At 41.5% G+C, this 12908-nt stretch overlaps 1 protein-coding gene across 1 annotated transcript in view; it reads left to right on the forward strand.

Annotated features, from left to right (window-relative positions):
- The first annotated feature begins 4081 nt into the window (after positions 1-4081).
- The window catches only part of arhgef2a (Rho guanine nucleotide exchange factor (GEF) 2a), a 38856-nt gene continuing 30029 nt past the window's right edge, over positions 4082-12908 (forward strand). Inside the window, exons 1-6 of the mRNA XM_030740824.1 lie at positions 4082-4290; positions 8602-8764; positions 9308-9375; positions 10286-10334; positions 10502-10634; positions 11498-11607. Of these exons, the coding sequence (XP_030596684.1) occupies positions 4228-4290; positions 8602-8764; positions 9308-9375; positions 10286-10334; positions 10502-10634; positions 11498-11607 (586 nt within the window). The 5' untranslated portion in view covers positions 4082-4227. The remainder of the gene's footprint in view (positions 4291-8601; positions 8765-9307; positions 9376-10285; positions 10335-10501; positions 10635-11497; positions 11608-12908) is intronic.

Raw genomic sequence — 12908 nt, forward strand, 5'->3', positions numbered from 1 at the left:
AAAAGTTAGGGTACACCCTGGACAGGTCACCACTCTCTCACAGTGCTGACACAGTGAGACAGACATACATTCACACCTTTTGAGAATTACCAGTTAACTTAACCCATGCCAGAGGAAATCAGAATACCCAGACAGCACCCATGTGGAAAACATGCAAACTCCACATAAATTTCCCACCAGTCTACGGATTCAAACCCAGGACCTTCTTCATGTGAGGCAATAGTGTCAATCACTGCACTGGCATGCTGCCCATAATGACCCACGGTTACTTGGCTGAAAACATCAAAATATATGACCTCGTTATTAATACTCTCCAACATGAATACTTATAGTATGGCAACTGTGATAGAAATATGTCATACATTTGGTGTTATGTACTGTTTATGATAGGAATGTTCCATGAGTGAGATCACATGACAAATAATTGTTTAAAGGTTCATGCTGATGTATTTTCTTTAAACAGTGAGGGCTCCTGTAATATCAGCAGTGGAGGTGGACGGGCTGACAGCCACCTTAGAGTCACTGTGTCCGAGACTGCAGTTTAAACAACAAGTTGGTGGATTTGAACTGCTAGAGTAATGTTCAACAGACCGACACATTACCACTGTGCTGTTATGGTCAAGGATCAATGCAGAGCAAAATCTGTGCACTCAAGTGTTAGAAAAAACTATGCTAGCAATGCTGTTATTTCCTAACTACATGGTATTTATCCAATATTTGGATAAAGAACTGTTATTTATTATTGCCTGTTGTTGCATGTTGCAGCATATACAAATATGCTCACATACATATGTAGATTGTAGAGACATGAATATGTTGGTGATGTCAGTCAGTCAGTCAGTCAGAATACTTTATTGATCCCAAAGGGAAATTACTACTGTTACAGCTGCAACCGTTTCATTTAAACGAGTAAACCTAAAACACAATAACATACACTAAAGGCATAAAAGTATAAAGACTAAAGAGATATTTTGACTATATACACATCTAAATCTATACACATATGAAAATTGTGAGTGCAAAAATTTTAAATAGGTGTCATTATATATATATGCACAGTCCTTTTTTGTACAATGTATAAGTGTATGTACAATGTATATGGAAATTTAAACAATTTTATGTACAATTGAATACTGATAAGTGAATGACACTGATGAACCACAATGTCACCTATTAAGGGAGGAGTTATAGAGTCTGATGGCCACAGGTAGAAATGACCTCCTGTGGCGCTCTGTGGTGCATTTTGGTGGGATGAGTCTTGCACTGAATGTGCTCCTGTGTCCCATCACTGTGTTGTAGAGTGGGTGGGAGCCATTGTTCATAATGGCCTGCAGCTTAGACAGCATCCTCCTCTCCGACACTGCCATAAGCGAATCCAGCTCCACTCCCACCACATCACTGGCTTTGTGGATCAGTTTATTGAGTCTGTTGGCGTCTGCCGCCCTCAGTCTGCTGCCCCAGCATGCAACAGCATAGAGGATGGCATTCGCCACCACAGACTCATAGAAGATCCTGAGCATAGTCCGGCAGATGTTGAAGGACCTCAGGCGTCTCAGAAAATAGAGGCGACTTTGGCCCTTCCTGTATAGGGCATCAGTGTTCTTAGCCCAGTCCAGTTTGTTGTCAATGTGTACTCCCAGATATTTGTAGTCCTCAACGGTGTCCACACTGACCCCTCCGATGGACATAGGGGCCACCGGTGCCTTGTCTTTCCTCAAGTCCACCACCAGTTCCTTTGTCTTTGTCACGTTGAGCTCTAGATGGTTCCGCTTGCACCATGTGACAAAATCCTTCACTGTCCTCCTGTACTCATCCTCATCACCCCTGCTGATACATCCAACTATTGCAGAGTCATCAGAAAACTTTTGAAGATGGCAGGTCTCTGAGCAATAGCTGAAGTCTGTGGTGTAGAGGGTGAAGAGGAAGGGAGAGAGGACAGTCCCTTGTGGGGCTCCAGTGTTGCTAACTACTCTGTCAAACACACAGTGCTGCAGCCGTACATACTGTGGTCTGCCAGTCAGGTAGTCAACAATCCAGGACACAATGGGGACATCTACCTGCATCGCTGTCAACTTATCACCCAGAAGAGCAGGCTGAATGGTGTTGAATGCACTTGAGAAGTCAAAGAACATGACCCTCACAGTGCTGGCCGGCTTATCTAGGTGAGCGTAGACTCGGTTTAGCAGGTAGATAATGGCATCCTCAACTCCCAGGCGGGGCTGGTAGGCGAACTGGAGGGGGTCCAGAAATGACTGGACCATGGGCCGGAGCTGATCCAGGACGAGCCTCTCCATGGTCTTCATTATGTGGGAAGTCAGTGCCACTGGCCTGTAATCCTTGACATCACTGGGTCGCGTCATCTTCGGGACCGGAACGATGCAAGATGTCTTCCACATCACAGGGACCCTCTGAAGATCCAGGCTCATATTGAAGACATGGTGCAGTACTCCACAAAGCTGGTTGGCACAGGCTTTAAGCACCCTGGGGGAGACCCCGTCAGGGCCTGCAGCCTTGTTTTTGTGGAGTCTCTTAAGTTGTCTTCTCACCTGGTCAGCAGTGAGACTAACTGTAGAGGTGGCGGGTGGGGGAGGGGTGGAGACGTCAAGAGGGCCATCACAGGTAGGAAGCAGGCTATTGTGAAGTGTGGGGGTGGGTGGGGGTGGAGTGGACTTCTGGAGACCGGCAGCAGAGCTGTCTGGACGAGGGATGACAGAGCCTGCAGTGTCAAACCTGTTAAAGAACAGATTTAGCTCATTGGCCCTGTCCACACTGCCCTCCATTCCCCTGTTGTTGCTGGTCCTGAAGCCAGTGATGGTTCTTATTCCACTCCATACCTCCCTCATGTTGTTCTGCTGGAGTTTCAGCTCCAGCTTCCTCCTATAATTGTTTTTAGCCTCCCTAATTGTTGTTTTGAGTTCCCTCTGGATCGTTCTCACCTCCTCCCTGTTGCCAGCCCTGAAGGCCTTCTTCTTATTGTTGAGAAGTGCTTTAATGTCCTTTGTTACCCACGGCTTGTTGTTTGGGTAACATTTTATAATCTATCAATCACAGTGATGTAGATGCATCACTGTGCAAAAACCTGCAGTTAAGCCCATAAGAGACACAAGAGTTAGCAGCTTCTGCCTTATGACAGGGTTGTTTTTTCTGGCTCAGATTGATCACATGCTACATGCTGCTGCAGTATTGGGAGTATTGAGCATAAAATAATACAGTGAACTGATGGAATAACTCTAAATAATGTTTCACAACCATTTCTGAAATCACCCATTCTGATTCCCTGACCCTTATTTTTCTCCATTCATCATCAGATTGAATTCAGTTCATCACCGTTCACACTGACTCAGTGACTCACAGCAAACACTCAGGAAACTTTTGGACACTCGATGCAAAACATGCTGAGTCACACAATGTTTTTTTTTTTTGGTATAATTTTGCTTCTGTATGCCACCACAGTGGACTTTAAATCAACCCTGAATATGAATCAATCATACATTAAATGTCAGAATCTCTATTTTTTTACTCTGTCGTAATTTGCCCTTATGTGAATTTGATGTCTGATGGTTCAAATGGCTCAAAAGTAAAAATTGTACTTTAATTGGTGGGTCCCTGCTGGCCTTCACCCCAATTATATTATGTGTACTTATTTCAGCTTATGTGACATGATGCGTAGTCAATATTAATAATCCTAAACTTTGTTACCCTCAATACCATTAACTGTATGATCGATGAAATCCAGTCACCTGTCAGGGCCAATGACAGTCATTATTTACCAAACAGCTTCCAGTTTACAGCACAAACACATTGTGCTGTAAATACTTAGAATATAATAGAATATAAACTTAGATTCTAAAAGCTTTACATATTTTTTATTATCTTGGCTTGAAAAATTCAACAATATGAAAATAGTTTCATAGCAAAAAGCAAATTCACAGACAGACGAACACTGTGTGTGTGTGTGTGTGTAGAAGTGAGCAAGCGTGTGTGCCGGTGCATAGATGCGTATGTGTGTGAGTGTGAGGGGGCGGTGATGATTCAGAAGTCAGATTTCTCACAGGAACAGTCACTTCACTAAAAGCAGAAGCACACTGCAGTTGGCCAGTGAGGACAGACTATTATTTTTTCTCTTTAATAGGGAATTTAGGGGTTTAGAGAAAACTACAGAAACCCTAAAGCCGGATATTTTATTTTGACTTATCGACTGCTTTTTCAATCCTGAGAAAGTGAATTATGTCCCGAGTTACCAATCTGTCAAAACTGCGACAAGAGAGGATGAGGGAGATCAACCTGCGGGTAAGTTGATCATACGTTCTTCACTGTGTTTTGCATTAATAATAAAGACAACAGCATCAGTGGCAAGTGATGGACACATACTGAAGACAGGCAAAACAACCCGCTCTTAGAAAATGCCGTGATTGTTAAAATGTGTGTTCATTAATACAGTTCTGTAGGTAAGCGATTCTACCATATCACACTTTCTTCTTTTTCTCCACCCCCCACCCACACTTCCTTACTCCCTCACTGCGTTTTGCACCCTCAGACATAAATTTAGTCATTTCCGTGTTGTGACACAGAGCCTGCTCTCTAGGCCTCTCAGATCTGGGCCCTTATGTTGCTGTATTGGTTGCAGCGGCCACTTCTGATTTCGCTATGCAGTATAAGTCTACATGCAGTTGGGAATGTAGGTGGTTGTGAGTATGTTTGCTTGTACACTGTGTGCTTGTTCCCAGGATATTCGACTATAGCAACTGTTGCCATAGAAATGGCTGTGAGTGTGTGCTATTACCAGTTTCTGCTGGACGTTCTTGGCAATGTTGCATGGAGGTTGGGGACACCACCTGTGATATGGCAGACTGGGGTGGGGGTTTCCATTTTCATGATGGGAGGGCTGAAGGGTTTGCTCCAGTTGTTGGTTGTATCGCAGTGCTCAGCCTTCCTGGTAACCTTTCTTCCACCCACAACACCTCAATCAAAGACTGGATGAAATTGTGGTGGATTATAAATTATGTGCAGCCCTCAATAAAGGGTTGCAAGGAGGCGTGTGCCTCCCTGCTGGACCAGGGGAAGATATTAGACAGCCAGCAACCCAGATCATTTGGTTGGCCAGGTGAACTGCAGAGGTATCAAAGTTGCCCACACCTTCAATATTTCTGTCTCGAAATTTGAGGAGCCTGCTGTGAGTCAGAAGCAGCGTTTGTAGCAGGACCTAAAGTGGAGAGGAGAAAGATACGCCATAAGTTGGGGATTTGTTGACTGGTGATTTGAAGTATCAAGCTAGGGATGTAATGAGGGGAAGTGCTTCTTTCCAGGAACCGGAGTCAGATGAGAAATATGCTCCTCCTTCCGGGTGAACAGCTAGATGGTCTTCACCAAGGATAACTGCACCCTCAGGTTTGTCGGCTGGTGGCATCTCACCAGCAGGAAGCCGTCCCTTTCACCTGAGCCTGGAGCAACTTGAACAATTAACACCTGACTGGCCTATTTATATGGTAGCCAGCTCTGCCAGCATTTACACCTATGCAAAAACTGGCACCAGCATGCACTGTGCCTGAGTTGAGTGTGCCTTACAGACTTCTGTTAGTCTGACATGCTCTTTGACTCAGAATAGGAAGTCAGCAGTTTTAGTTTTAGTCAGCAGCTGCATGTTTGCTGGAAGGTATATGTGCACGCCATGGTATGAAGAGAAAATTTTAAACAACTCATTCTTTTTATTCATAAATTACCCTTCACTGTTTCTGTTCTTGTAATTGGAAAAAAGTATGCTATTTCTTAACATTGGGCCATATTACAAATCTAAGGGCAATCCTAAATATAAAATATGTCATGAGCACTGTTATACCTGAGACCATAAAATACAGATGTAGTTGGGCTGTAACAGAGGTTTTTATGATGCAGTTGCTTTAAAAGTCATACTGACATCAATAATAGCTCTGAGTACAGGATGTCTCATTTTTTTGAATGTCCGTTACCTTGACTCCTCTGTCCTCGTGCCTCCTGCTTGCATCTCTGGTGGGATTATGACACAGTGAGAGGAATTGTGGAGAGGAAGGAAGTTGGCTTGTTATTGGGTAAAGAAGCTTTGATGTTTGTAGATAGATTTTAGCCTTATTTTTCTCTGCTTTAACATTGTAGTAGCAGTTGCACTCCTTTGTGTATATCTTTTAGCCTTACTCTTATTCATACTACATATAAGGGTATATTTACACTATATTGCCAAGTATTCACTCACCCTTCAAAATCAGCATCTAGGCATGCAGACTGCTTCTACCAGCATTTGTGAAAGAATGAGTCGCTGTCAGGAGCTCAGTGAATTCCAGCGTGGTGATAGGAATGCCACCTGTGCAACCAGAACAGTAATGAAATTTCATCACTACTAAATATTCCACTCATCACTAGGTGGTAATTAGTTAATAGCTCAGCTCCTCTCTTCACCCAAGTGTGAGACATAGAATGCCTTTTATTGTCATTATACAGGATGTACAATGAGATAGGAGATCACATGTGACATGTGACATGTGGCTGCAGATCTGATGAAAACTGATCATTGACCTGTGACCTAGGGTGTCCTGGTGCCACGTGCACTTATGAAGATCCTTATTCATGAGCGTTTGGTTGTCACAGAAGTCCAGTAATAAACCACCGCTCAGGTTCAGATCTTGCAGGTCATTCCTCCCACACCCTTCAAGGTCTCACTGCCAATGCCCATGTGAGCGTTTAAGTCTCCCAATACAACAAGGGATTAATATAATTTAATTTAATTCTTTTTTATAATTATAAGCTACAATTATAAACGTGTGTTTCGGTTGTTTTAGTGGTTGATCTTGGAGTCTATGAGCCTTTGAATGTCACTAAAAAGGTAAATATTAATATTCTCTGCTGAATATCAAAAAGAACTGGGGACAGCCCTGACATACTTACACATAAATCGCTTTAATATTATCAAGCTAGCAGGCCCTTGAGCTGTTATCCTACTCAGCATGTAGCTAATTTAAGCTCCAGAGGAGTCCCTCCAAATGCATTTCTCTAACCTTGAGCTTCACTATATTTCTTTGCCTACCAAGTATTTCACCTCACAGTAACATATCTGGGTGTAACACTTCTGAAAACAAGACCACACCCTCGCTGAAACCCACAAGTCACTGTTTGATCTCGTGGGGAAATTTGAAGTGATACTGTTATACCATTATAATTGTTCAGTGTGGTTCTACACAGCATTTCAGCTTAACTACAATACTAATTACAGTAACTACAATACTAATTACAGTACTATGAAAAAGTATATGCTCCCATCTTGATTTTGTAGTTTTTTTGTATGCTAGTCACACTTAAGTGTTTGAAAACATCAAATAAGTTTTAATATAAAGATAGTTCTCAAATGATAATTTCATTGTTTAAGGGGAAAAACTATCCAAAACACTGAAAAGATGGTACGCTCTGCTGAGCTTACCATCACCAAAGCATTGAAATTCAGCTATTCAGCTACATTCAGCTAAATTTATTCTCTCTGTAAACACCAAATTTGGGTCATTCACAGTTAACGTTTGGAAATCCTGTTGCTGTCTGTCCACTCTCACTTCCATTTTTGCAGTTGTGTTCATGTGACTGTGGGAGGTTCTTTTTATAATTTTTTGAAAATGTTTTAATTTAGAAAAGAAATTGTGTGAATAAATCAGAGAAACCTGGAAAACTGCAACGTAACTTTACGGCCCGGTGAGGCTCGACAAACTGATGAGCACATTTATTAGTTGTGTAAATTGTTTTCTACAACATTCTGAAGTAAAGCTTGTAGAAAATTCATAATAAATTAGGACGTGCGTGTCGAAATGTAGACGCTAACTTTTCACGAGTTAGTCACCTGCCAATAAAAGTGATTTTGATGAGATTCAGTTTTGCTGCTTCTGCAAAGGGCTCAGGTGCCTGCGTCATTAGCAGTTCTTTGAATGAATGAAATGGGAAAATTTTGGAAAATGTAATTGATTTGAATGATAAAATGATCATCCCGGCCTCTCTCATTTCACATTAATTTACAAATCAACAACTTCCCTTTAAAGGATTTTGCTCTATTAACATGCAAGCTGCTTTCCTTTGCATCCAGGAGTACCTAGGTAATTGGATGGGTTCTTTATTATAGTGCTTTTCTACTCAAAACACTTTATACAGCATGCCTCATTCACCCATTCATACAAAGACAAACAAACAGGAACACGACACAAACAAAAAACAAAGTTCTTGATCTTTGTAATATGACAAATATGAGGAGTTTTAACTTCCTTTTACTTGAAAAATACCTTCATAGAATTTCAGCTCTATTTCAATAACAAGCCTCAGTTTATCAAAAATATTACAACAGTGATGGGGGCTACAATAGTTGTTGACCATGCTAACTGCACATGTAGTATATACAGCATGGCAGGTAGTAACACCTCTGCTTCCATGACAAGTTGCTCCTATTTCAGTCCCATCTCTCTTCAGACACATGCAGCAACTGATGCGAATTTGCAGAACTAATCTGACAGATGTTAATGAGCAGATTCAGGGGATAAGTTCTGCTGTGTCTCCATAAATGTGCAACTGCTTCACATGTAGTTTTTTTTTCATTTTCAGAATAAAGAGCGAGAGCGCATGAGGGAGCGAGAGAAAGCTGCAAGGGAGAGTGTGGTACTCAAGCCCAATGGTCACCTCTTTACATCTCTAACAGTGTCAGGAACCACGCTCTGTTCAGCATGCAACAAGAGTATCACTGCAAAGGAGGCACTCAGCTGCCCCAGTAAGTAACATTTTAGTTATTCCACCGCCACCTGATCTATATGCCATACACGATGAGAAGTTATGACCTCAGCTTTGTTTGACCCATTTCAAATGAAATGAGCTCCACCCTCCAAACAAGCTAATTTGAAGGAAATGAATAATGCTCCTTCTCCTCACTTTCACACAAAGTGAAGAGCAGTGAACAAGTTTCAATCACTGAATTAAATATCCTAAAATAACAATATGATACAAATATCACTGAAATACAAATGTTTGCTTTGCGTTTATTACAGTGTGATGATGATTCTCATTCTCATTGCCAGGGTGTCAGTTAGGGCTGTTTTATCAAAACTACTGTTGTGACTCATTTGTGTACAAGGTGGCTTTTGGCAATAAAAAGGGTGACTAAAGGGAATATAATAATAATATTTTGGCTAGGGATGTCAGTTACCTCCTGGTGAAGGGATTGGACTGTGTTGTGGGGTAGTGAATTGGTTGAGTTAAGTGAATGTTTTACCTTCCTTGTTTTTTAGTTTGCTTCTTGTGTCTTCATTTATTTCAGCATGCAGTGCCACCATCCACAACCGATGTCGAGATACTTTGCCAAACTGTGCCAAAATGAAACAGAGGGTAAGACACAGAGTTCACCACTAATCATAGTCTCACTACAGAATCAGAGACTGTATGTATGAATGAACATGTCTTTTGCATATCTCCACAACCATCCATCTGTTCTGCTTGAAACTTGGCAAATTGCTGAGAGTGAGTTGTTCAGATGAAGCTTATTTTTTTGGATATTCTGCTTGTTGCCTGAGTAAAGGCAATCAATTAGCAGAATCTATCACCACTGTCACTAAGTACTGTCATCAAATTCATTATCATTAAATGCTCATCGCCTGGTCTGCATGTTGAGGTGTCCTTGGGCAAGCTACTCAACCCCTAAATGTCCCATCGTATCCATCACTGAATGAATGTTTGTGTCAGTGGGTCGGTGTGGCTGGTGGTGTAAAAGGGCTTCAAATGGTCACTAAGATTAGATAGGTGCCACGTAATTACCAGTCCATTAACTTATGAACGAGTGATGCCAGATAATTAAAAGTTTGGCTCCTTTGGCATGATTTCAGAATTTGGACAATGACCAAGAGTAGCGTATGTCCACAGCAGCAGACACTGCACTCGTGAGTCCAAGCGACAGGTGTTCTGAATGAGTTTAGTATTTCTTTTGAATTCAAAGAGATCAGATCCAATTTTTTAAAGTGGTCTACGGTCTTTGATCAGTATCACAACCTGTCACAAGCAGAATATTGTTTGGTTTGTCTTTTCATTACATAAATAATAATAATAATTTTGCGAGAATCCAACTGAGTCTAATGATGAACTCAGTGCAGGGTTTAGGCTGCTGTTTTCAACATCTGCATGAATGTTGAATTCACCCACTATAATTATTTTATCTGACCTGAGCACTGCAGTTGATTCATCTAAACTCATTTAAAATCCTCTCTCTGAGTTTAACTGTAATTTGTGTCCTTTATTAACACAGCAACAGAAGACGACCCTGATGAAGAATAATGTCACATTGCGTGCAAAGAGTAAGAACAATTATTCCTCTCTTTCTTTTATCTCTTTTTCAAAATGTTGCTCTGTCAACATCAAACTCTTTTTTTTTTTAATAATGCTAAACATGTTCTAATTTTATTCCTCTTCCTCTGGCAAAAGGATCGTTCTTCTTGTCAACACAACAAATTTGTGTTTTTAGCTCCAGGAATGCGGGAACGTCCAACTTCAGCCATTTATCCATCGGAAAGCTTCCGACAGTCTCTGCTCAGATCCCGGCGCGGTCGCTGTCACCTGTCCCTGTCCAAGAGTGTCTCCACCAACAACATTGTAGGGTGAGTCTCAGCAATCACTTGTTTTGATTATTATTATTTTTGTAACTGCACACTTAACACGCACTTTTCTTGCATAAAAGTAGAGAGAATATCAGAGTTGCTTTGTTAAACTACAGCACAGAAAATTGAACTGACGGTTACAGTTACCTGAGGTCAAGGGCGCATGGTTGTTCTTTGCCACATCCACTAGTACGGATTACTCACACTGAATGCTCAGTGAAAACCAAGAATGCATAAAAGGCAGGACAGAAAGTTATTATTATTAGAAAACACAGTGCATATTCACAACCACAGTAAAGGTAATGAAGCTCTGAAACTGCAACTGCAACCATGAGTACACACAACACTGCAATATTGCTTTCCGCCTGATTAGTCTCACTAACTAGTGCTGCGTTATAAGAGCTGTGACTGTTCAGCTGTCAGGTCAGCATCACTGATGACTGAGACACAGAACCAGCATCGACAGACTGGGACCGACAGACAAAGCACGATAAAGCAAAAATGTTAATACTTTTGTTGCACTCACTGAAAATGTATTATTATAATACACTATATATAATAATACATATAGTGCAAATGTATTATTATAGGTTGTTTAAATGTAATCACTTGCTTACATGGACTGTGTATAATCTATCCACCATAATCCCTGAGTCCACGTCCCATTTAAACCAAAGAGCTGACCCTCTGAGTCAGATGGTTATGGCACTAACCGGCCAGTCTCGCAGCAACACTGCTTTCCACACAAAAATAACTGCATTGCAAAGAAACTTGAAACACTGAAAAGAAGAAAATGTTCACCATTACATTTATTTTATGCATAATATTTATATGTAATACCTGCATGCATGTGCGTGTTGTAGGTCCCTGAATGACGACGCTCCCCTGGGGCTGCGCAGGATTCTCTCCCAGTCTACAGACTCCCTCAGCTTCAGAAACAGAACCATGTCAATGGAGTCACTCAATGATGATGGTATCACAGACATCCAAACACCTCATAATAACAATAACAAAAAAAAGCTGAGATAGCTACATATCGTCTCAGTCAGTAAGTAAGTTGATAATTATACATGCATGTTATACTCACAGGACTGCAGGCCCGATACTGAAGTAACCAAACTGGTGATTGTTCCAACAATATCATGATGCACTGAAGCCACAGTAGAAAACAAGCCAGAAAGACTGAAAGTTCATGAAGATCAGCAATAATGGCTAAAGTGACAAATCACCATCAAGAGTGATGGGTGATAAATGAAACAAAAACGTATTTATTCATTTTTTAAGTGTAGAGTATAGACAGTTCATATTTGTGCTGCAAATACTATCTGCCCCCCCCCCCCCCCCCCCCCACCAAAAAAAAACCAAAACAAAACAAATCAAAACAAAAAAAGCTTTAACCGAAAAAGGAAATGTTGGCACTGAAATACACACTCACCTGTCACTTTGTTACGTAGACCTCGCTGGTGCATGGCTGGACCCCTTTGCCTTCTTAATTATATGCGGCATATGATCCGGAAACATTTCCTCAGTGATTTTGGTGTGTGTGATATGACACGACAGCATCACGCAGTTGCTGCAGATTTGTCGGCTGCACGTCCGTGCTGTGAAGCTCCTGCTCCACCAAATCCCAAAGATGCTCTTTTGGATTGAGATCTGGCGACTGTGAAGAAACCAGAGATGATTTGAGCTTTGTGCCTTTTTTTCCTGCTGGAAAACAGTGTCAGAATATGGCTACACTGTGGCCATAAAGGGACGGACAAGACCGGCAGCAGCACTCAGTAGACTGTGGCATTTAAACAATGCTCATTTCCTACTGAAAGGTCCAAAGTGGGCCAAGAAAATATCCTACACACCATTACACCACTACCAGCCTGAACTGTTGACACAAGGCAGGATGGATGCATGCTTTCATGTTGTTTACAAGTTCTGACCCCACCATCTGAATGCCACATCAGAAACTGAGATCAAACCAGCCAATGTTTTTCCAGTCTTCTCCGATTTTGGTGAGCTTCTGTAAATTGTAGCCTCAGATTCCTGTTCTTTGCCCCCACCGTCTGCTGTTGTATCCCACCGGCTTCAAGGTTTGACGTGTTGTATGTTCAGAGATGCTCTTCTGCATACCTTGGTTGTACCAAGTGGTTATTTGAGTTACTGCTGCCTTACTATCAGCTCGAAGCACTCTCTGACCTCTGGGCATTTCCACTCAGAGAACTACTGCTGCCTGGATGTTTTCTTTTTTTTTTTGGACCATTTTCTAATTAGATATGTGCATAA

This window comes from Archocentrus centrarchus, chromosome 11, assembly GCF_007364275.1.
Source record: "Archocentrus centrarchus isolate MPI-CPG fArcCen1 chromosome 11, fArcCen1, whole genome shotgun sequence".
Lineage (NCBI taxonomy): Eukaryota > Metazoa > Chordata > Actinopteri > Cichliformes > Cichlidae > Archocentrus > Archocentrus centrarchus.